Source organism: Microcaecilia unicolor, chromosome 11, assembly GCF_901765095.1.
Source record: "Microcaecilia unicolor chromosome 11, aMicUni1.1, whole genome shotgun sequence".
In the NCBI taxonomy this organism is placed as follows: domain Eukaryota; kingdom Metazoa; phylum Chordata; class Amphibia; order Gymnophiona; family Siphonopidae; genus Microcaecilia; species Microcaecilia unicolor.
This window is the reverse complement of record NC_044041.1, coordinates 185,284,140-185,305,407: the sequence shown is the minus strand read 5'-3', so window position 1 is coordinate 185,305,407 and position 21,268 is coordinate 185,284,140. Positions and strand designations below refer to the sequence as shown.

Below are 21,268 nucleotides of genomic sequence, written 5' to 3'. Positions count from 1 at the left end.
CATCGAAAAGAAAATAAGATGTCAGTTAATCTTATAAAAAAGGTATCTTATTTTCTTTTCTAAGTTTTTGTTTTATTTCTATTTTTTACCATTATGAACCACAAAATTATACTGCTTCGTCACATTGCTTCCTGTTTCTCACCTAACACACCCCACCCTCTTCCTGCGAGACTGTCATTGGAACGCTTTTGTGTTTCACTTATATATTCTGATATTTGTCAACATTTGCTTATTTCCGATCTGAAGAAGGGTTACCTTTGAAAGCTAATCAAAAAATGTATTAAGTTAGTCCAATAAAAAAATGTATCATCTTGTTTTCTTTTCTATATTTTGTTTTATTTGTATTTATTACCATTCCTCTAGTAACAGTTTATCAGTAACTTACCAAAAATCTTGTTGTACTTCCTGCAATATCCCCTCTCTGCCTGATCTGCAGTTTAATTCAGAAACATTATTTCTGGCCCAAATAGCATCCATATTGCCTGGACAGCTCTTAAATCCCTGTTCTCTAGCAGAGCTAAGTATGGCTCTTGGCTAGTTACTTTTGCTTTATTTAAAACCTTGGGCTTTACTGCTGGTTCTGCTTTGATCTCGCTTTGGGTACACACTGGTGTGAAAATCCCAGAAGCAGCTGAATTACTGGAACTCATCTGCGATGTATTGTGATGTATTGACTACACGTTCTGTGTCTGGAATGCTGTGACTTACAAAATGAGCTTCCGGTTGTTAGATCAGTGTTTGGGATCAGCTATCTTACAAACAATAATCACCCACCAGATAGGAGTTTAGATCCACTGTTATCAATACAATGTTTTCCATTTATGTCACACAAGTCTGGGACAATCTTTGTCCATTTTTTTTTCAGAATCTTAGGTGAATGTAATGTTTCTGTAGCTGGCAGGAGCTCCCAAGAGCCCCTCCTCAAATTCAATGGAGTGGAGAACTGGTGAGAGCCCCTTAACAATCATTTCTAGCACATAATTGATCTTAGGGGCTGATGCACAAAGCTTACCATGTATGCATTTGCTTTAGACCGGTTGGAGCTGGTTTAAAGCAAACGTTATGTAGCGTCTAATGCACAAAGGGGTTTTGCATGGCTTTAATCACGTGCAGTAGCAGCTACTGAGAATCCCATGCAAATGTATTATGACAAGCTCATTAGTATTATAATGAAAAAAAGCACCTACCTTTAACATGCTAGATTTTACGGCAGGCCAGGAGCTGTCAGAGAGGAGCCCTTCTCATCCATGCTGGCAACTCTGGGGCTGACCGTATGTACAGTTTCCCTCTCCCTTCAACCTCTGCCTCCCGATTACCTCCCCACCCCAGCCTGATGCAGGTAGCATTCTGCTGACCTTTGTTCAGCTTCATGCACCTGATCCCCTGCTGTCATCCGAACCAGCTATGCAGGTCCCCCAATACCACAGGCAGCCGCAGGAGCTCCGAAGTTTTGCTTTTGTGAGTGCAGGAGTTCCCCCCCCCCCCCCTCCTGTGTCCTAGAAACAACTCCTGTTTTGCACATATCCTAGGAGCTTCCAGGAGTCAATGCACAAAGGTCGCCGTTAAATTTCCGTGCATCTCATTTGCATGTCATCCCCTTTTGGACTCGGTAATTTCACCTGCGGCAGCCATAGTTAACGGCAACCTTTCTGCATCAGCCTCTTAATCACATTTACATTCCCTTTGCAAGCATAAATGTACAAAATACAGTACTGTAATAATACTCGACTTCCACCACAAATCTAAGTCAAGAGGCTTTCGATGTATCCAATGTAACAACTATCTCCTGTGTATTTCAGCTTTACCAAAGACCTCAGCGGTGCTACTTACTGAATATATTTGAAAATCAGGAAGATTTATACACCCACCTCCTCATCGGTCTCAGGTACATCATGTTTTTTCTTCTTTTTCAGTTTTCTTATTATCTTTTTTTTGTTTTTGTCTATTTTAATCTTCATACATTAATTTTTCAACTTCAAAATGTCTTCAATAGCTTCAACAAAGTTAATTAACTGAGGAATACTCATCTGAAAATGAGATCAGGAACATTCAGTCAGGGGATTACTTAATCCCCTGACTGAATGTTCCTGATCTCATTTTCAGATGAGTATTCCTCATTTAATTAACTTTGTTGAAGAGTCATCAAAATATAGTACTTACATAGATAGGTGTATACGTATCTGTCGATGTGCCATTAGGTGCCTAAGTACTATTTCGTAACAGCACGTTAAGTGGCATTGCGCATAAATGCAAATGGGAATAAATATGGGTGGGACATGGGTGTGGCTCTGTTACGTGCATAACCTTATTTCAAAACACAGTGAGTTATGCACATCCCTGCCACATTTTCACAATCACACTTACTCCAGTAACTGTGGGCATGGAAACGTTAGGTGCTTGGATACTGGGTTACGCTAATATTCTCTAAAAGAAACTGGGCACCCAGGTGCCATTGGAGAATAGGCTCTCACTGCATGGCATCGGGATACTTAGATGGATGTGCCCATTTAAATAACTGTCCCCACTATGCACACCATGAACCAGTGGCGTAGCCAGACACCCAATTTTGGATGGGCCTGGGCCCAAGATGGGTGGGCAGAAGAACCCCACCCCATCCCGCAGGTGATTTGGTCTCTCCCTCTCTCGTCTGCATGCCATATGGTCTCTCAAATATCCCCCCTCTCCTGTACACCTTTTAAATAGCAGATTTTCACCGGCAGTAAGCAGCAACTAATACACAGTACTCATGTTGGCCCCACATCCTTCCCACTGATGCAGCTTCCTGTTTCTGCATAGGCGGGAATAAGTCAGAGGGGAAGGCTTTGGGGACGGTGTGAGAAGTATGCATCAGTCTCTGCTTTCTGCAGGCAAAGATCTGCTATTTATAAGGTATGCAGGAGGGACAGTTGTTGGGAGTTTTCAGCTTGGGAATCTCTGCCAGCCACATCATAGGTGTGCTGCTACTGGTGGGCCTGAGCTCAAAGTGAAGCCCACCCTTGGCTACGCCACTGCCATGAACAGACCCAGGTCCAAGTGGACAACCAGAACAATCCAGGGAGCAGCATGGCAGGAACAAGAAACATGCACAGGAACTTGGCAGGAACCTAGGAAGGCTAGAACAGGCACAAAAGCCAGATGAAGGGTGACAAAAATGATTCAGGGGATGGGACACTTCTCTATGAGGAAAGGTTAAAGCGGCTAGGGCCCCTTTAGTTTGGAGAAGAGATGGCTAAGGGGAGATATGATAGAGGTCTATAAGATACTGAGTGAAGTGGAATGGGTACAGATGTTCACTCTTTCCAAAAATACTAGGACCAGGGTGCACACAATGAAGCTACTAAGTAGTAAATTGGAAAAAAAAAACCTGGAGAAAATATTTCTTCACTCAACGTGTAATTAAACTCTGCAATTTATTGCCAGAGAATGCAGTAAAAATCAGTTAGCTTAGCAGAGTTTAAAAAAGGTTTGGATAATTTCCTAAAAGAAAAGTCCATAAGTCATTATTAAGATTCTAGGATAAGCAGCATAAATCTGTTTTACTGTTCTGGGATCTTGCCAGGTACTTGTGACCTGGATTGGTCACTGTTGGAAACAGGATACTGGGCTTGATGGACCTTCGGTTTGTCCCAGTATGGCAATGCTTATGTTCTTATGAAGGTAGAGAGGCAGGCAGAGAGCAAGGATCCAGGTAGGACAGCAAGAACACATGGGAACAAGGCAGAGAACAGCTGTTTGAACAGTTACCTGGAAGTACTTGCATCAGTAGAGAAACAGAGCTGCGGCAGAGCTAATACTGCATTTTTAATTGAATTTTATCTGATTATATTTAGATTTGCCATTTTTCTTTTCTTGTGTTGTTACTCATCTGTATATCCCCTTGGGTTCTTTTATAGAGGACAGTATAGTAATGATGAAATGAAATGAAATGAAAATCAGGCTCTTACCTTCAATTGGATTATCTTTGTTTTCTCCCCAGAAGCCAGCAAATGATGAAAAATGTTCTTTGGTTCTATTGCAACAACTACAGCCCCTTCCTGTAGGAGCTAGCTGGAATATTTGGGCAGTTCTCTATGGTTTTCTACTCTATCAGGACTCCAACAGGCTTATTTTCGAAAGAGAAGGACGTCTATCTTTCGACAAAAATCGGAAGTTGGGCGTCCTTCTCACATCGGTATAATCGAAAGCCGATTTTGGGTGTCCCCAACTGCTTTCCATTGCAGGGATAACCACAGTTCACAGGGGCGTGTCTGAGGCGTAGCGAAGGCAGGACTTGGCCGTGCCTAACACATGGGCGTCCTTGACCGATAATGGAAAAAAAGGGCGTCCCTGACGAACACTTGGACGACTTTACCTGGTCCTTTTTTTCTTTGACCAAGCCTCAAAAAGGTGCCTGAACTGACCAGATGACCACCGGAGGGAATCGGGGATGACCTCCCCTTACTCCCCCAGTGGTCACTAACCCCCTCTCACCCTAAAAAAAAAAACTTTAAAAATATTTTTTGTCAGACTGTATGCTAATCAAATGTCATACCCAGCTCCATGACAGCAGTATGCAAGTCCCTGGAGCAGTTTTAGTGGGTGCAGTGCACTTCAGGCAGGCGGACCCAGGCCCACCCCCCCTACCTGTTACACTTGTGGTGGTAAATGTGAGCCCTTCAAAACCCACCAGAAACCCACTGTACCCACATGTAGGTGTCCCCTTTCACCCCTTAGGGCTATGGTAGTGTTGTACAGTTGTGAGGAGGGGGTTTGGGGGGGCTCAGCACCCAAGGTAAGGGAGCTATGCACCTGGGAGCAATTTCTGAAGTCAACTGCAGTGCCCCCTAGGGTGCCCGGTTGGTGTCCTGGCATGTCAGGGGGACCAGTGCACAACGAATGCTGGCTCCTCCCACGACCAAAGGGCTTGGATTTGGTCGTTTCTGAGATTGGCGTCCTTGGTTTCCATTATTTTCTATATATTGATCCCTAACGTCTTGTGGTGTAAATGTAAACACATATTTCCCCTAAGGTAATTCTGAAAATAGAAATACGTGTGTACTATCATTTTGGAAATACACTAGACCTGCACAGGGAAAGTATGCAAATACTACTACACTAGCCCCCCCCCCCCCCCTTACAAAGGCTTTGTAAAAGGTTGAAAAAGACATTAAGGAGAACAGATACAGGCAGACCAATTTAAACTAGACTCAAAGGGGTCCTTTTACTAAGCTGCTGTAAAAGGGGGCCTGTGCTAGTGTCAGTGCATTTTTTGACGCACGCAGAGGCCCTCTTTTGGGAGGCCTAGAATGGGTGGCAGAGCTGGTGGTTGGGAGGCGGGGCTAGTGCTGGGCAGACTTATACGGTCTATGCCAGAGCCGGTGGTGGGAGGCAGGGATAGTGCTGGGCAGACTTATACGGTCTGTGCCGGGGCTGGTGGTGGGAGGCGGGACTGGTAGTTGGGAGGCGAGGATAGTGCTGGGCAGACTTATACAGTCTGTGCCAGAGCTGGTGGTGGGAGGCGGGGTTGGTGGTTGGGAGGCAGGGATAGGGCTGGCCAGATTTATATGGTCTGTGCCCTGAAGAGGACAGTACAAATAAAAAAGTAGCACATATGAATTTATCTTCTTGGGCAGACTGTATGGACCGTGCTGGTCTTTTTCTGCCGTCATCTACTATGTTACTATGTTTTACCGTAGCGGGTAAAAGGCTGTCTTTTTTTCTGGAAAAGAAATGGCCTTGCGGTAACTGAACCACTTGCCATTTTTTATTGGGGGGGGGGGGGGGCACTTACTGCCACTCATTGAGCTGGCAGTAAGGGCTCCCGCACTAGCCCGGAGGTAACTGGCGCTACAAGAATAGAAAATATTTTTGTGGGTGCCGGAAATGGCGTGCACTGGGAGTGGGAACTGCCGCTGGGCTCCTGCGGTAGTTCTGGAATGGTGGGCGGCAACTAACCCTTTACTAAAAGGGCCCCAAAATGAGGTATTAAGAGAGAGAAGCAACAATATCCTTTAAGCGGTCCTTAATTTCTTGCAAGTCTCAGGAATAAAGCTGCCTCCGGCAGGACGTGGTATAATCCTGTAGTAATAATCCTCTGCCTCAGATCTGGAACAAACTGGAGAAGATTCACTCCTTTGTTCTTCTCATGGTAATAATAATGAAACAAATCAGAAATAATGCTTACCACTCTCACACTCCTACACACAATTCAAGCAGGAAAATGTTACCTGTAAAGCTCTGCAAGGGATAGATTCACATTTCAAGCCAACAGTAGCTCTCAGTCTACTACTAGTACTACTTATCATTTCTATAGCGCTACTCGACGTACGCAGCGCTGTACACTTGAACATGAAGAGACAGTCCTTGCTCAACAGAGCTTACAATCTAATTAGGACAGACAAACAGGACAAACAAGAGATAAGGGAATATTAAAGTGAGCTGGTTTTTATTCTTTCCAACCCAATGGGAGTTGGAAAGAACTATACAAAAGGGAACAAGAATGTGTGCCAAATTTAATGGAATGGGAAGAAACTTGACATGTAGGGAATAAAAAGCATAAAATGACATGTTGGGAATAAAAAGCATAAAATGACATGTTGGGTTAAAAAATGGCCATGGCCAAACTGGACTGGAGATTCCAACAAAATAAGCCCCTCCCCCCAAATATAGCCCATGTATTTTTAAACATTTGTCTGTTATTTGTATTGTGACATTTTCTGATTGAATTGAACTACAATCCATCATGCCCCGCTGTACCTACAAATCAGGAACCTTTGAGCTCCTTACTGCCTGACGTCCCCTTGCAGTAGCAGCTGGGAGAACGTGATACCATGTACAGCCACCATACTAAGAGAAGGAAGTGGTTGGCGTGTTGTAGTTGTGCATGACTGGCTTATGGCACTTTGGATGTGCTCAGCTAGCAGAGTGGCATGCACTGGACACTCATACTTTTAAAGAACTGAGGATCATCGGGGAAGAAGAAACAAGGCCTGGTGAGGGCAAGTGATAGTATAGGTACATAAGAAAGATGACATACATGACGGGAACAAGGGTAAGGAAGCAAAAGTAACTTGCTAGAAATGCAAGGGAGGAAGAAAAGGAGAAATAGTGGAAATTTGGAGGTGGAAGAGGAGGTGCTGGACGCCTGGGGGGCTGGGTAGGGGAGGAGAGATACTGAATATGAGGGAAGCAGTAGGGTTGGTGAGATGTTGGACACCAGTGGGGGAAAGAGAAGGGAATGTTGAAAATCTGGGGGAGAAAAAGTGAAGGGGAGATGCTAGTTAATTGTTGGGGGGGGGGGGAGCAATAGGGAAGGGAAGGATGGTGGACTAGGGGGATGTAGATGCACAGCTGAAAATTTGCCTAGGTCATCAAATATCCTTGGGATGGCCCTGGTTAGGACTGACAACTGTCTGGCTATTTTTATGTTTCTACTGATTTTTACATTCATGTCTGGAAGCTAGAAGGACACCTAACAGGTCTAGACATTTTTGAAGATTAAAAAATTCTATCTGCAGTTCTCCAATCAACCCCCTGTGTGAGTAAGCCTGTCCTGCTTGTTTCCAAGGTAACTAGCGGTGAGTAGGATCCAGTCAAAGGGTAAGGCTGTGGGGACAGAGCATTGGAAGGCTGCTCTAGTCACACACTGAGGGTAGAATCTAGCCAATGGTAAGGCTAGATGGTCAAAAGGGATAGGAGGAAGGTCTATACAGAAAGGAATCCCTAGTTTGTTCAGAGGGGAAATGTTGTTGCTTCCACTAAGCATTAACTGGCTTTTCCTCTAACTCCCAACAAGACCCCTAATTCTATCTGCCCCCAAAGTCTTCTCCCACATGCAATACCCCCACCTCTCATTCTCCCCCCCCCCCCCCCATGAACCTACTTCCACACACTCCCACTTCTCAATCTTTCCCCTCCTCTCTCCATGGCACACCCTCAAGTTTGATCTCCACCCACACCAGTGGCATGTTCTTTGTTTGTTCTGCCCCCATCCCCACAGCACAATCTCAGCTTTCTCTGCCCCACCCCATGGCACTCTCAGCTTTCACTCCCTCCCCCCATTTGTAGGACATACGCTCAGCGCTCACCTTGTTCTATTGCTCTGCCCCCTCTCCCCTTGGCATACACTCACCTTACTCTGCCCCCTCCCAATGGAACATTCTTTTATCTTACTCTGCCCCCCCACCATGGAACACTGACTTGCTCTATTCCCACTCCCACCTTCCCTGTGGTAATGATGGCACATTCAGCTTGTTCTGATCTCCTCCCACCCTCCCCAACACTGCTAGCATACTCCCCCTCCCCATGGCACATTCATTGAACATCAGCCGCTCTAGTCCCCTCCCCTGCATAAGCAGACACGCATACAAAAACAAAGGAAGGAGAACAAGTTCCCCACAAAATAATCAATATAAAGAATCAGTAGGGCCAACCAAATAAACGTTTGTCAATTTACAGTTTCGTTCTGTCTGTTCATAGATTGCACATATTACATGTATAATTTCTTTCACACATTTTAATCATATATATTTTTTTAAATAATTGATTAATATTTTTATATTCTCATATGCATGTACCTTTCATTTAAATATTGGTTATTTTTTACCACATGCCTTTATGTACATGAATATATATGAATGTAACAGTATGGATATTTTTCCCATATGCAACTCTCTCTATATTTTTATTTATCCGTATCAGTGTGCATGTATTTTCAATTTGTTATGTAACCACTTGCACATATATATTTGTTTTCATATGCTTGTTTAGATTTTCTGACTCTTGATAGGCAATTTCGCTAAAACACGGCCTGTGTCACGTCTTTGGATTTTATCTGTTGTACACATGACGAAGAAACCTGTATGTTGAACTTATAATAAAGATATTTATGTTACAAGGAAGCTTTCTGACCCTTCTTTCACTGCTATACAGAAATCTTGTCTCGACCAAGCCTCATTGACTCAATTTATTCAGACGTGTATGCAAACCAGGGGCGTAGCCATGGGTGGGCCTAGGCCCACCCAGTTTGGGTTCAGGCCCACCCAGCAGTGGAGGCAGCGGAGCGGAGGGAGCAGGCTGAGCTCTGTTCCTGTATCTGCCTCCCTCTCCCAGACGCTGTCTACCGCCGCCATGATCGCAGGATCTACCTCCCTTCGTCTCAGCACTCATCAGCAGCAGCGCCGGTAGCGAATCATACATGATGCCTTCTTCTAACCTGGAAGCGTCTTCTCTGCCGCGTCCAGCCCCAGCAGAAACAGGAAGTTCTAATAATGGGGGCGGAACGCGGCAGAGAAGAGTTAGGCAGCGTGTATGATTTGCTACCGGCGCTGCTGCTGATGAGTGCTGAGACGGAGGGAGGTAGACCTGCGATCGTGGTGGCGGTAGGCAGCGTCTGGGAGAGGGAGGCAGATGCAAGAACGGAGCTCAGCCTGCTTCCACTGTAAATTTTGGGGGGGAGAAGAGAGCGGGCAGGTGGAATTGAATGGGAGGGAAGGATGGGGGCGGGAGGGAATTGCAGGGGAGAGAGGAGAATCGCTGATGGCTGGAGGGAGGGGACAGGGGAGAAAATAGAATTGCTGGGTATGGATGGATAGAGGGGGGCAGGGGCAAGAACAGAATTGCTAGGTATGGATGGATAGGGGCAGGGCAGAGATGAGAATTGTTGGGTATGGATGGATGGAGGGGAGAGGAGAGTTGCTGGACATGGGTGGATGGAGGGGAGGAAAGAGGAGATAGGAAGGTTGCTGGACATGGGTGGATGGAGGGCAGGGGAGAGGAGGGTTGGTGGACATGGATGGATGGACGGAAGGGCAGGGGAGAGGAGGGTTGCTGGACATGGATGGAGGAGAGGGAAGGGAGAGAGAAGAAATGCTGGACATGAATGGAGGGGATAGAAGAGTGAGGAAGGCGAATAGATGAGATGAGGGAACAGGAAGAGAGGAGAAAAACTTCACAAAGATGAAGAAAATAGGCAGAAGCTGGATCCACTGGACAGTCGTCTGCAGAGGACCCAGCTTTTACTTACGGATGTAGGGCAAGAAATGAAGAAGAAAGGCGGAAAGTAAAGAAATAAATGGAAAGGAAGCCCTGGAAACTGAGTTAAGAGGACAGATAGCAGCAGAATCGGATACTGGGCCAGCATGATCAGAAAAACAGTCACCAGACAACAAAGGTAGAAAAAAAATCACTTTATTTTCATTTTAGTGTTTGGAATATGTCCACTTTGAGAATCAGGTGCTCAACATTAAAAGTTTATATTTATTTACTTATTTATGGCATTTTATCCCACAATAAACATGAATTAGATTGGAACCTGGGATCATTTAAGTTTTTTTTTCCTGGAGAGAGTAATACATTGCCTCCCCCCCCCCAAGGCTCTCTCCCCAGCTATAGCCAGCTCTGCAATTTTGAGGGGAGGTGCACGGGGGGGGGGGGGGGGGGGGGGGGGAGGGGGGGGGAAGTGGACCGGGGAGAAAGCCTGTTGTTAAACATTTACCAGCACACCACTGTCTAGTGCCCACCCATCCAACCTGTTGGCCCACCCAAAAATTGACTTCTGGCTACGCCACTGATTGCAAACATGCATGAACTGACACCCCCCCCCCCCCAACATAAAATACACAAATATACACTGTAGAGAAAGATTACATTTAAGACAGAAATAACCTTCAATATGTGGAAATCTAGCAAAAACCTGTTCATGCAGTGTTTTAGTGGCTCTTAGCCCTGGCAAAGCTGATTGCAAGAGATAACGTGCAGAACCATCGAGCGCACCACTAGGTGCCTCCGTGACAGTACGGCCACCACGAACTTCCGTTTCTAAAAATGTATTCCGTCCCGCCTGTGCCCTTGGCTTTTGCTAATCTTGGCCAGGCAGCCTGACTTGTTAGAACGTATTGTAAGCCACATTGAGCCTGCAAAGAGGTGGGAAAATGTGGGATACAAATGCAATAAATAAAATATGACATACAGCTCGGAATAAAGAAAGCTTTTATTGCTAAATCGTATTTCACTTCGCACCTTAAAATCCACAACACAGATACGAACATAGAAAGAATTCCACGAATCACGCTCTACATGCTTTCCTCACTTGTTCTTCTAACCTCCAGCTAGGATTGAGCCCCTAAAACCCTCCCTCATCCGGCCGCACAGTCCCGCCCCCGCGTTGGCCTGCGACCTGGAAAAGAGGAACTGGATTTTCTCTCTGTCTCGCGGTGCTGATGAGGAAGTGATACCTGCTCCGTCTTCACAGCCAGAGTAATGAACGTCAGCGGCCAAGAAGCGTCCACGAGCCCCTCCAGCCTTCTCCACGCGCCGAGGAATCACAGCAACAGCAACAGCAGCTTCCGTAACCCTTCCAGACGCACGCTCCCACCACCTCCCCGTGACGTCATCAGCGGCTGCCGCGGTCGCGCGGAGCACGTCGGGTCACGTGAGGCGGTTGCCTACGCGCTGTTTGGGAGAGGGAAGATGGCGGACGGGGAGGGGGGCTGTGTTGTTGAGCGCGCCGGGGAGATGCCGCGGGTTCCGGCCTTGCAGCGCACGCTGCGGGAGCTGGAGAACGAGCTCCGGAGGAGCGAGGTGGCCGAGATTTCGTCGCGGAACTACTGCCGGAGTTTTTGCCAGGTAAGAGGAGGAAGGGGGGAAGAAGAAGAAGGGCAGAGGTGGTTGAGGCCCGGTGTTCCCTGAGAGGGGAGGGGGGAGAGGGATAGTGGTGAGGCCGCGACCCCCCCCCCCCTGCAACGAGCTTACTGGAGGAAGGAGGGAGATATATCTGCAGGGGTGAGCGCGGTCGCTCTTCTGCAACGGACAAGGAGGAAGAGACCGTGCCCCCCCCCCGCCCCCTCTTGCACCGTTGTTGGGGACAGAGAGAAAGGCTGAGGCTGTCTTGAACAATGGGGGCGGGGGAAGGGATGCATTATTCTAGGTCAGGGTCCCTTGTTTGTAGAGCTGAGGACATTTTATCTTAAAATGAGTTCTGCAAGGGGGAAGCAGCAGCCTCGGCAGAGCTGCTGGCGGTTGGTTAACAGTAGTGTGAATTCCCCCGACCAACGGATGCAGCGCGTTATGGGTTCTTTAAACTACCAGGAATGCTCTCTCTTTTTTTTTTTTCTTAACGGCCAGTTTTGCGCCCGTTTGAAACGGGCAGTTTCCTCGGGGCTCTCTCGTTTGATTATTGCGTTACGGTTTCTTGTTGTGATGCCACTGCTGCTGCGTTTGTCCTGCATTCTAGCTCTGACCAGCGTTTCGCCGTAAATATTTTCTGTTGTTTCAGAATTTAAGTGACTTGAGTCCCGATCGCTCTTATTCTGTCTGTGGTCTGTAGCCTTTGGGCTGCATCTTTTGTTGACTTTTCATAAACAAACAAACAAATAGTTTCACTTTCTAATGGGGTTGTGTTAACATGTTTTGCAGTTTTGGAAAAACATTAATTTTAAGATTTTATGTACCTATGTAGAGAAATTCATATAAAAAAAATTAAGAGTGAAGGCTTTCAGCACACAGACACACCTCTTCCATAGACATTTTTAAATGCAGTGTTGACATAGACATCAAAGTACTTGGTGTTTGTATCCCTGTGTACTAAAGTGTGTGTTCATAGGTAAACTTCCAGCTTTAAAGATCACTGAGTTTTAATGTTAACGTTCATTGTAGAATTCTGTTGACATGAGCATCAGTAAGGATGGTAATATGGAGATGAACAGAGTTTTCTGGTGTCAGATTTCATAACAGTGCAGTCATGCTTCGCTAAGTTAGCAAGATTGCCTTTATAAATGCAAATGATAATAGTATGTTACCATTGTGGGAAAATTGCAAATCTGATAATTATTGCCAGTGTGGTATTATCATGAAATTATAATTGCTATCAACAATAGCAACGAATATTGCTTTATTTCATTTCATTTATTTGGCCTTTCCTTGTAAAATTGTTCCAGACCAAGGTTCATCAAGGCCAGCATCCTGTGTTTGAGAGTGGCTAATTGGGTCACAAGTACCCAGCAGACCCCAAAATGATGCTCTGTTTCTTGTAGCTTATTTCTAGAGATGAGCAATGGCACTTCAAAGTCTACCAGGCTAATAATTTTTATGGATTTTTGCTTATTGCAACATTTCAATACAAGCGCTGTGTCCGAGGAGACAACGAAGCACGCTCACCTTCACAACGGTCTTTCTAAAGACCTCCTTTTGCTGAGGATTTGCCTTCATCAAATAGTTCTCAAAGGCATTTGGCATTAAGACTCCTGATGCAGGCCTAACGGCCGAAACACGATGTTGTGTCGAGTCTTTATACCTCAATAAACATCTTTATTATTATAAATCTTTTCAGTCTTTGGAATCCTTGGTCGTCCTCCCACTTTTTTTATTTCTCGCTCTGTTTCTTGTAGCTTATTTCCAGGGATGAGCAATGGCACTTCAAAGTCTACCTGGCTAATAATTTTTATGGGTTTTTCCTCCAAAATCTTGTCCAAATCTCTTTTGAATCCTACTGTTAATTACCTTGATCACATATTTTATTTATTTATTTGTTACATTTGTACCCCGCATTTTCCCACTCATAGCAGGTTCAATGCGGCTTACATAGTAGTAAGATTAAAAAGTATAATGGAGAGAATACAGTCTAAGCTTAACAGAGTAAAGGAGATGTGTAGATAGGTAACATTATAAGGGAGAAGGGTGTAAGAGGTAGGAGGAGCAGCTAGTTTTAGGCTAGATTGAGATAATCATTGTCACAGGGTCAGGTGAAGAATAGGTGGGTACATGGCGTCTGGATAAGCCTCCTTGAATAGATGGGTTTTCAGCAATTTTCTGAAAGGTAGGTAGTCTTTGATAGCGCGAATGGGTCTGGGTAGGTAATTCCAGAGTTGACTACCTTTGAAGGAGAAGTTGAAATCATAAGAGGATTTGTACTTGAGTCCTTTGCAGTTGGGGTAGTGCAGGTTGAGGTAATTTCAAGAGGATTTCGAAGTGTTTCTGGTGGGTAGGTCGATCAATTTGATCATATAGCTCCGGGATTCTCCATGGATGATCCTGTGAATCAATGTATGGACCTTGAAGTTTATTCGTTCTCTTATAGGGCGCCAATAATCTCACAACAATTCATGTGCCATGTGAAAAAATGTTTTGTTTTGTCTGCTGGTCATTAGTTTCACGGAGTGTTCTCTTGTTTTTGTTTTGTTTAGAAAGGTTAAACAACTGTTTTCTGTTTAACCTTTTCACCCCACTCATGATTTTATAAACTTTTGTCATATTTTCTTCTATCCTCTAGGCTGAAAAACCATGACCTGTTTAGCCTCCCTTCATAAAGGAGGGGGTTCCATCCCCTTAATCTTTTTTGTCACCATGCTTTGAAACTTTTCTAGTTTCATTATATCCTTTTTTATTATACATTTTTAAAAATTGTGGTAGAAAATGCAAGAGAGGGAGTCCAAAGTGCACTCAGGAAAGAGAGAAAATGCACAAAGCCTTCAAGAGTGTCAACTCAATACTTTAATGAACATACCTGACACAGTCCATGTTTCAGTGAAATCATCTGCGTCAGGGGTCTATTGATGTGGATGACGTACAAAAGTATCAAAAGATCATAAAAGAGGAAAACTCTCTTTACTAGAAATGGTAGTCTCAAATTACTACGAAGACTCCAAGCACAGGAAAATGAAACAGCTTCAAATATGCTAACCCACACAAGTAAGGACTGCTGTGGACCTGCAGAGTAGCACATTTAGAAAGTGAATTGGGGCACCCAGAATTGCACACAATGCGAAGGTGCAGTGGCACCAGGACCCTATATAGAGGCTTAATGGTATTCTGAGCTTTTGTTCTCAGTTCCTTTTCAAATAATCCCTGATGTTCTATTTGCTTTCTTTAGTAGCTTCAGCCCACTGGGCTGAAAATTTCAACATATTGCCCATAATGATTCTAAGATCTTTTTCTTCATTAACGACTCCTAACTTTGAACTGAGCATTTCTTTTACCTCGATTATTTTCTTTTATGTGCATCACTTTGCACTTGTAAATTTCATCTTGCCATTTAGATGCTGTCTTCAGGTCTCACAAGATCCTTCTGCAAATCCGGCAAGCCTTTACCATTTTATTGACTTTGAATACCTTTGTGTCATTCACAATTTCATCATTCATCAGTTCTACCACCAAATCATTTATGAATGTTAAATAGCACAAGTACCAGTACAGACCCTTGGGGCTCTCCAATACTGACTTTTTTCCACATGGATATTTGACATTTGAGCGCTACTGTGCTTTAGCAAGTTTGTAATTCACAAAAGGGCATTGCCTCCTTTACTATGACTCTGATTTTCTAAGGAGTCTCTCGAGGAGTTTGTCAAATGCTTTCTGAAAATCCAAATCAGCATATCAACTCGCTTACTATTATCCACTTGTTTGTTAATACCTTAATTTTAATCCATCAATCTGTCAGATAAATTTGTAAGGCAAGATTTTCCATTACTAAACCCATGCTGACTCGTTCACATTAAACCATGTCTGTCTATATGGTCAGTAATTTAGATTTTTAATAGCTTTGACCATTTTATCCAGTACTGAGGTCAGACTTGTCCATGGAGCCTTTTAAAGAATTAACGTTATATTGGCCACTTTCTAATCTTCAGGTATCATGATTCTTTTGAATAATAGGTTAGCAGTTTAATGTTTTAGCACTTTCAGAATTCTGGGATGAATACCGTCTGGCTCTGGTGATTTATTGCTTGATCTTGTCAGTTTAGCCTGTTAAATGTTCTGTACATACAATGATGTGCTGTAGTTCCTCCAAAATATCATCAAAGAAGGTTTCCTAAGCCAGAATATGTTGGAGATTGTCTCTCAGATTCATATAATGGTGGCTGTGATGCTCATAATTTTTAATTTTTATAACTTTTGTTAATTTATAAGAATGAAAAATATATTACAGTTTCATTAATTAGTTTTTTTTCCTAGTGAGGTATTACATAGTAATATAGAGGTGGTGGCGATGAGGATGGTCTATAATTTCAAGAAAGCGTAGGACAAACACAGGATCTCTGAGGGAGAGGGAAGGATTGTAGATCTTAATAGTTGCTGTGGATGGCAAACTGTATAGGCTGTATGTCATCTACTGTCATGTTCCTATAGTAGATGGTAGATAAAGACCAATTGACCCATCATTCTCGTCCACGTTGCGTGAGAATATATACTACTTCCAGTCATCAAGTGTAACCAATTGTGAGATCTTTCAGTTTCTCTCATCTTTCTAATTTGTTCTGTTCATTTAGACAGATGATCGTACAAAATCCCTCACTTTGGACTTGTTTTGCAAACTCTTTTTCACCATAGACACAGAATTCTGGTGGTGGTTGGGGAAGGGTTTTAAGGCCTTAATAAATCAGGCTGTCATTTCCTACTCAGCAGCTCTTCCATGACTAGCTACAAAGTGTTTTTTGATTTTGCAGCCAAGACTAGCATGACCATTTGTTGAATATTTGGCCTCCAGTGTAGACTGCCAGATAGAACACCCCTTCTCCAGTTAGGGTTTCTAGTTATTTATTTGTGGTCTTATCAGATCTAGCTTCTGGTTCACTGCCATCGTATCACAATCTAAAAGGCTAACCATACTAGGGTGGCTAATTCCTGAGTGGAAGAGTGGCCTAGTGGTTAGGGTGGTGGACTTTGGTCCTGAGGAACTGAGTTCGATTCCGACTTCAGGCACAGGCAGCTCCTTGTGACTCTGGGCAAGTCACTTAACCCTCCATTGCCCCATGTAAGCCGCATTGAGCCTGCCATGAGTGGGAAAGTGCGGAGTACAAATGTAACAAAAAAAAAATCTACCTTCCCCAAGATTCCTTGCCTAACCTTCTAGATGGACTAGATGATCACCTGTGTTACTCCTGGGGCAACTAGTTAATACTGTACTTTTAGTCTAACAGAGAGATGTGGTTGAGTGGGTTGTTGCTAGGAATTTTAACATTTCGTAATACTGTATGAACAAAAAAATAAGGGAAGGCAAACCACAATACTAGTCAAAGCAATGAAATTTTAGAGTTTAGAGGGCACTGCCAGGTGCATCACTACTTTTCAAAATTAAATGAACATAAGCCTCAAAGCTCTAGCAGGCTGCTAAGGCACCATAGCCAAACATCATAAGCTTAACACTATACCGGGAAAAGAGAACAGTGTAAAAAAAAAAACTCCACCAACAATGGAGAAACACAGACTCCCCCCCCCCACCCCCCCAAAAAAAAAAAATGGTGAAATGTCAAACGCTTGCAGTCACTTCAGAAGTCTTATACAAAGACAACAATTATAACAACAGTTCCAAAGAGAAAATTTTCACCAAACTGCATCCTCAAAAGAAGTCATTGCTTAGCTTGAAGTTGATGTAAATCGCAGTTCCATTACATTTCTTAAAAATAGAAAACAAGCTGCGACACATGCAGAAGAATGGACACACTCCTGCCCCGACAGGAGCAACTTGTTTTTCAGAGCTGCTTTAGGAGGCGGATCCTGATACAAGAAAATGCTCAAGATGGCGACAAATTTTAAAAGAATGCCATAACTATCCAGACCAATCGGAGAAAGGCACAACACAATCAATAAAACACCTGCCACTCTATCGTAGCATTCATACCAGAGGGTTCCACAGTATTCAGTTGAAAAATCCAACTTTGTTCTTTTTGCTTTAGACATTTCTTAATATCTCCGTTTATCGTGCCTACTTTTATATGATCAGTCTTTGAACACCGAGGATCTTGAAACGTATGTTGATAGTGCATACCATGTTGGACTATCAGGGCTTCTACTTTATTATTACAAATGGTGTCTATGCTCAATCATGCGTGTTTTAAACGGGCAAGAAGTCAGCCCCACTAATCACCAACCCATTCAGTTATGAAAGCCCACCTTCTATAAATACCCTAATAAATCCCTTCCTTCTCTTTCTTCCCTTAATTAATCTCTACAAAATACTAACAATACTTGATACACTGGAAAAACCATGTTAATAATATTATGTAAGCCACTTTGAGCCTGCAAATAGGTGGGATACAAATGCAATAAATAAATGTAGATCACAGGGACTTTGAATCAAATAGATAACCCCACAAGAATCACATGTAGTCTTACTAGAAAGCTTAATCATTTGGCACTGTTCCTTATCATAAAATTCAGACCCTTCTTCTGTCACGGGGCATATCGAACAATGTCCACATTTAGTATACTTGATCTCCTGAGTCTTAATTGTATACAAATTCGACTTGCACAGTCTATTTGCCAAGTTAGTATTGCAAGCAAAAGCTTTCTTTTCTCTTCAAAGATTGGATGTAATTACATCACTTTTCAATGTTGTTTAATCACCACAGCAATCTGAAGATGGTGCAAAATATTTGAGAGTATGTGACACAGACATCTGATTCACGGGCACCCCTAGAGTATAAAAGCAAATCCCTATTATTGAACAGGGATCTCTTAAAAAGCTTTCTTCAAAATTTTTTTTAATGTACCTCTGTTCTAATATAGAGGTTAACAGCCAAGCTGAAGTTTTAAACTGTATTACGATCCTCCACCACGATCAATAATTCTGTCCGCCAGAAGAATCTCTCACCTTCTGAAAGGGAGAGAACAGTCTTCAACTCTGTAGTTCTGACCACAGGGTTCCTGATTTGGCTCTCCTCTTAAGGTCAGGGTGCGTTTGCAATTCTCTAACAGTCCATCCCCCGTTTGCCCTAGCAAGTCCTGGGAAGAACATAGCTTCCCCCTTTGGACCTAACGGGCTTTTCTCCCTTCTCTGGTCTTATTTGTAGAGAATGTCCATGGCTTACCCAACTATGCAAATCATATGCAAATGAAGTTGCTCAGTCACTGGGTACTTATCTTGTTCCTAGCATCCAGAAGGGCTAGTCCCCCTTGTCACCCCCATGTAGTTTTCCCTGATAGGTACAACCTCCCACACAGGGGTCCTAGGTCTTCACCCTAACTGAGTGGGTGGGCTATGGGACTAACCTTAGATCTAAGTAGTTAGTCTATATGGTCTCTTACTAGCACATTTGCTTGCTGGGGGTCCTCACCCTTCAGGTCACATACCTCCGCCCCCCCTCTCTTCCTTGAAGGACTTTACATTCTTCCACAGGTCTATTCTCTCTAGGGTGCATGCCCCCCCCCCCCCCCCCCCCGATACAGATAGTCAACATTTGTGTGCTGCTTTCCTGCCTGATGCTCCCCTGAAAAGTCATAGTCCTGGAAGTCTAGATACCAGTGCTTTAGCCTAGCATTATGGTTCTTTATCAGGCCTAACCATTTCAATGGAGCATGGCCTGTCATGAGAGTGAAATGCCTCCTCAAGAGATAGTACCTTAGTGTCTCTACTGCCCATTTTACAGTTGGACACTCTTTTTCAGTTGTATTTTTGCTCGGCCTCTGAGAGCTTTCTGCTAACATACATGACAGAGTGTTCCTCCTCTCTTTTTCCTTTCGTCATGACTGCTCCCAGTCCCACCCTTGAAGCACCTGTTTGTAACGTGACCTCCTGACTAAAGCCAATATTCCTCAACACTGGTTCTTTACAGAGAGCTTTCTTTAATGTTTTTTTTTTAATCATGTTTATTGCAATCCAAACTGAGTCAATTTACAATCAGAATGAAACAATGAGACATATAAGCAAGACATCGCCTGGGTTGCGTGTTTTAAAGTTTGCCCCAACTAAACTCCACCTCCCCCCTCTCCCAACCCCTCCCATGCCTTCCCGTTCCTTATCAACCTGTATCTTATCTATATTAACAATTCAATATCTTGCTACATGCTACAGGAGTGAGAGAGTCCCAAAAAGGAGACCAAATAATACAGAACTGTTCGCCTCTTTTAGAGGCCAAGTCTGGGATTCCTGTCTTCTCAAGCGCACAGGCTTGAATCGTAGCTGATCTCCAGTGGGATATGGTCGGACGATCCGCCGCCAACCATAATTGCTAAATGACTCGCTTTGCCATCACCATTGCACGTTTCAAAAAACTTTTAAATCCTGTTGGAGCCGGGCTTTGTATTCCAAATAAGTCAAACAGCTGTCTCGGAGAGGATTTCCACGTCGTGTTCCAGAGCTGAGACACATGTCTGTTTAATTCAATCCAGAACATTTTGACTCGAGGACAATTCCAATACATGTGTCCCAGATGTGCTTTGGCGCCTCCGCACTTTGGGCAAGAGTCCGACTTTCGGAGAGTTGCTCTATAAGCTCTGTGAGGTGAAATGTGTAAGCGAAGCAAAAATTTATACTGCAATTCCCACCAGGCAGCGTTGTCCGTAGTTACATACAGCGATTTGAGGCATGTACTTATATGTTCTGGCTGAAGGTTCAGCTGTAGCTCTATATTCCAGGCCTGGGTCACCGCTCGATGATCCAGTGGTTCAAGTGCCTCTCGCAGTTGGTGATGGAAATAACGGCACTCTTAACTGCGCGTCTAACCCCAATAGTTCATTGAGTCTTTCCCATGAGTCAGCATTTAGAGATGCCGAGGGCAGTGAACTTACATAATGCTTCAACTGTACATATGCAAACCAATCATTCCCACTCAAACCATACTCCTCTTTCAAAACTTCAAATGATTTCAAATCCCCTTGTTCAGTAACCACATGAAACAAATATTTAATTCCCGCTGCGGCCCACCTCCTGAAATGGGGCAATGAGCTCCCCGCCGGGAATGCCAGGTTTCCCTGGAGCGGCAAAAGCACCGAAACAGAGGAATCCAACAGCTTTAACCGACCGAGCCACCTCCAGGTAGTACGCAGCGGGCCCAATACACATTTGAGTGGCCCCAGTTGTGTCATGTCTATTGAGGGCGCATGTAGCCAGTATGAAAAGTGAGTTTTTCCTAAAAGCTTGGTTTCTGCTATGGTGCAAGAGAAATAGTTGGTGTTGCGAAACCAATCAGATAAGTGTCTCATACTGCTGGCCATGGAAAAAAGCCTGAGGTCCAAAAGCCCCAGCCCCCCCTTCACTCGGGGCATCACTACTTTGGTGAGTGGCAAGCGAGCCCTCTTCCCCTGCCATATAAAGTAGTTTAATTTTTTTCGCAGCCACTTTCCCTCATTAGGTCGCAGTAATAGGGGAAGCATCTGCAACACATAGGTCCATTTAGGAAACAGAACCATGTTATAAAGAGCTATGCGGCCCAATAGGGTGATCGGGAGCGCCTGCCATCTCTGCAAAAGTTTCGTAGTCTGCAGTTTTAAAGGCACAATGTTTTGTGTACATAACTCCGACAGGTCTCTGGGGATATAAACCCCCAAATACTTAATTTGGGATTGTTCCCACTGG

At 44.0% G+C, this 21,268-nt stretch overlaps 1 protein-coding gene and 1 long non-coding RNA gene across 4 annotated transcripts in view; one reads left to right on the top strand and one right to left on the bottom strand.

Moving 5' to 3' along the window:
• Positions 1 to 11,338, bottom strand: part of LOC115480437 — a 43,281-nt gene extending 31,943 nt beyond the window's left edge. For all 3 annotated transcript variants that reach the window (XR_003943822.1, XR_003943824.1, XR_003943823.1), the window contains exon 1: positions 11,214 to 11,338. This is a non-coding gene — a long non-coding RNA (uncharacterized LOC115480437). The remainder of the gene's footprint in view (positions 1 to 11,213) is intronic.
• Positions 11,339 to 11,468: 130 nt separating this feature from the next.
• The window catches only part of RLF (rearranged L-myc fusion), a 94,330-nt gene continuing 84,530 nt past the window's right edge, over positions 11,469 to 21,268 (top strand). The window contains 1 exon segment of the mRNA XM_030218064.1: positions 11,469 to 11,604. Coding sequence (XP_030073924.1) covers positions 11,494 to 11,604 — 111 coding nt within the window. The 5' untranslated portion in view covers positions 11,469 to 11,493.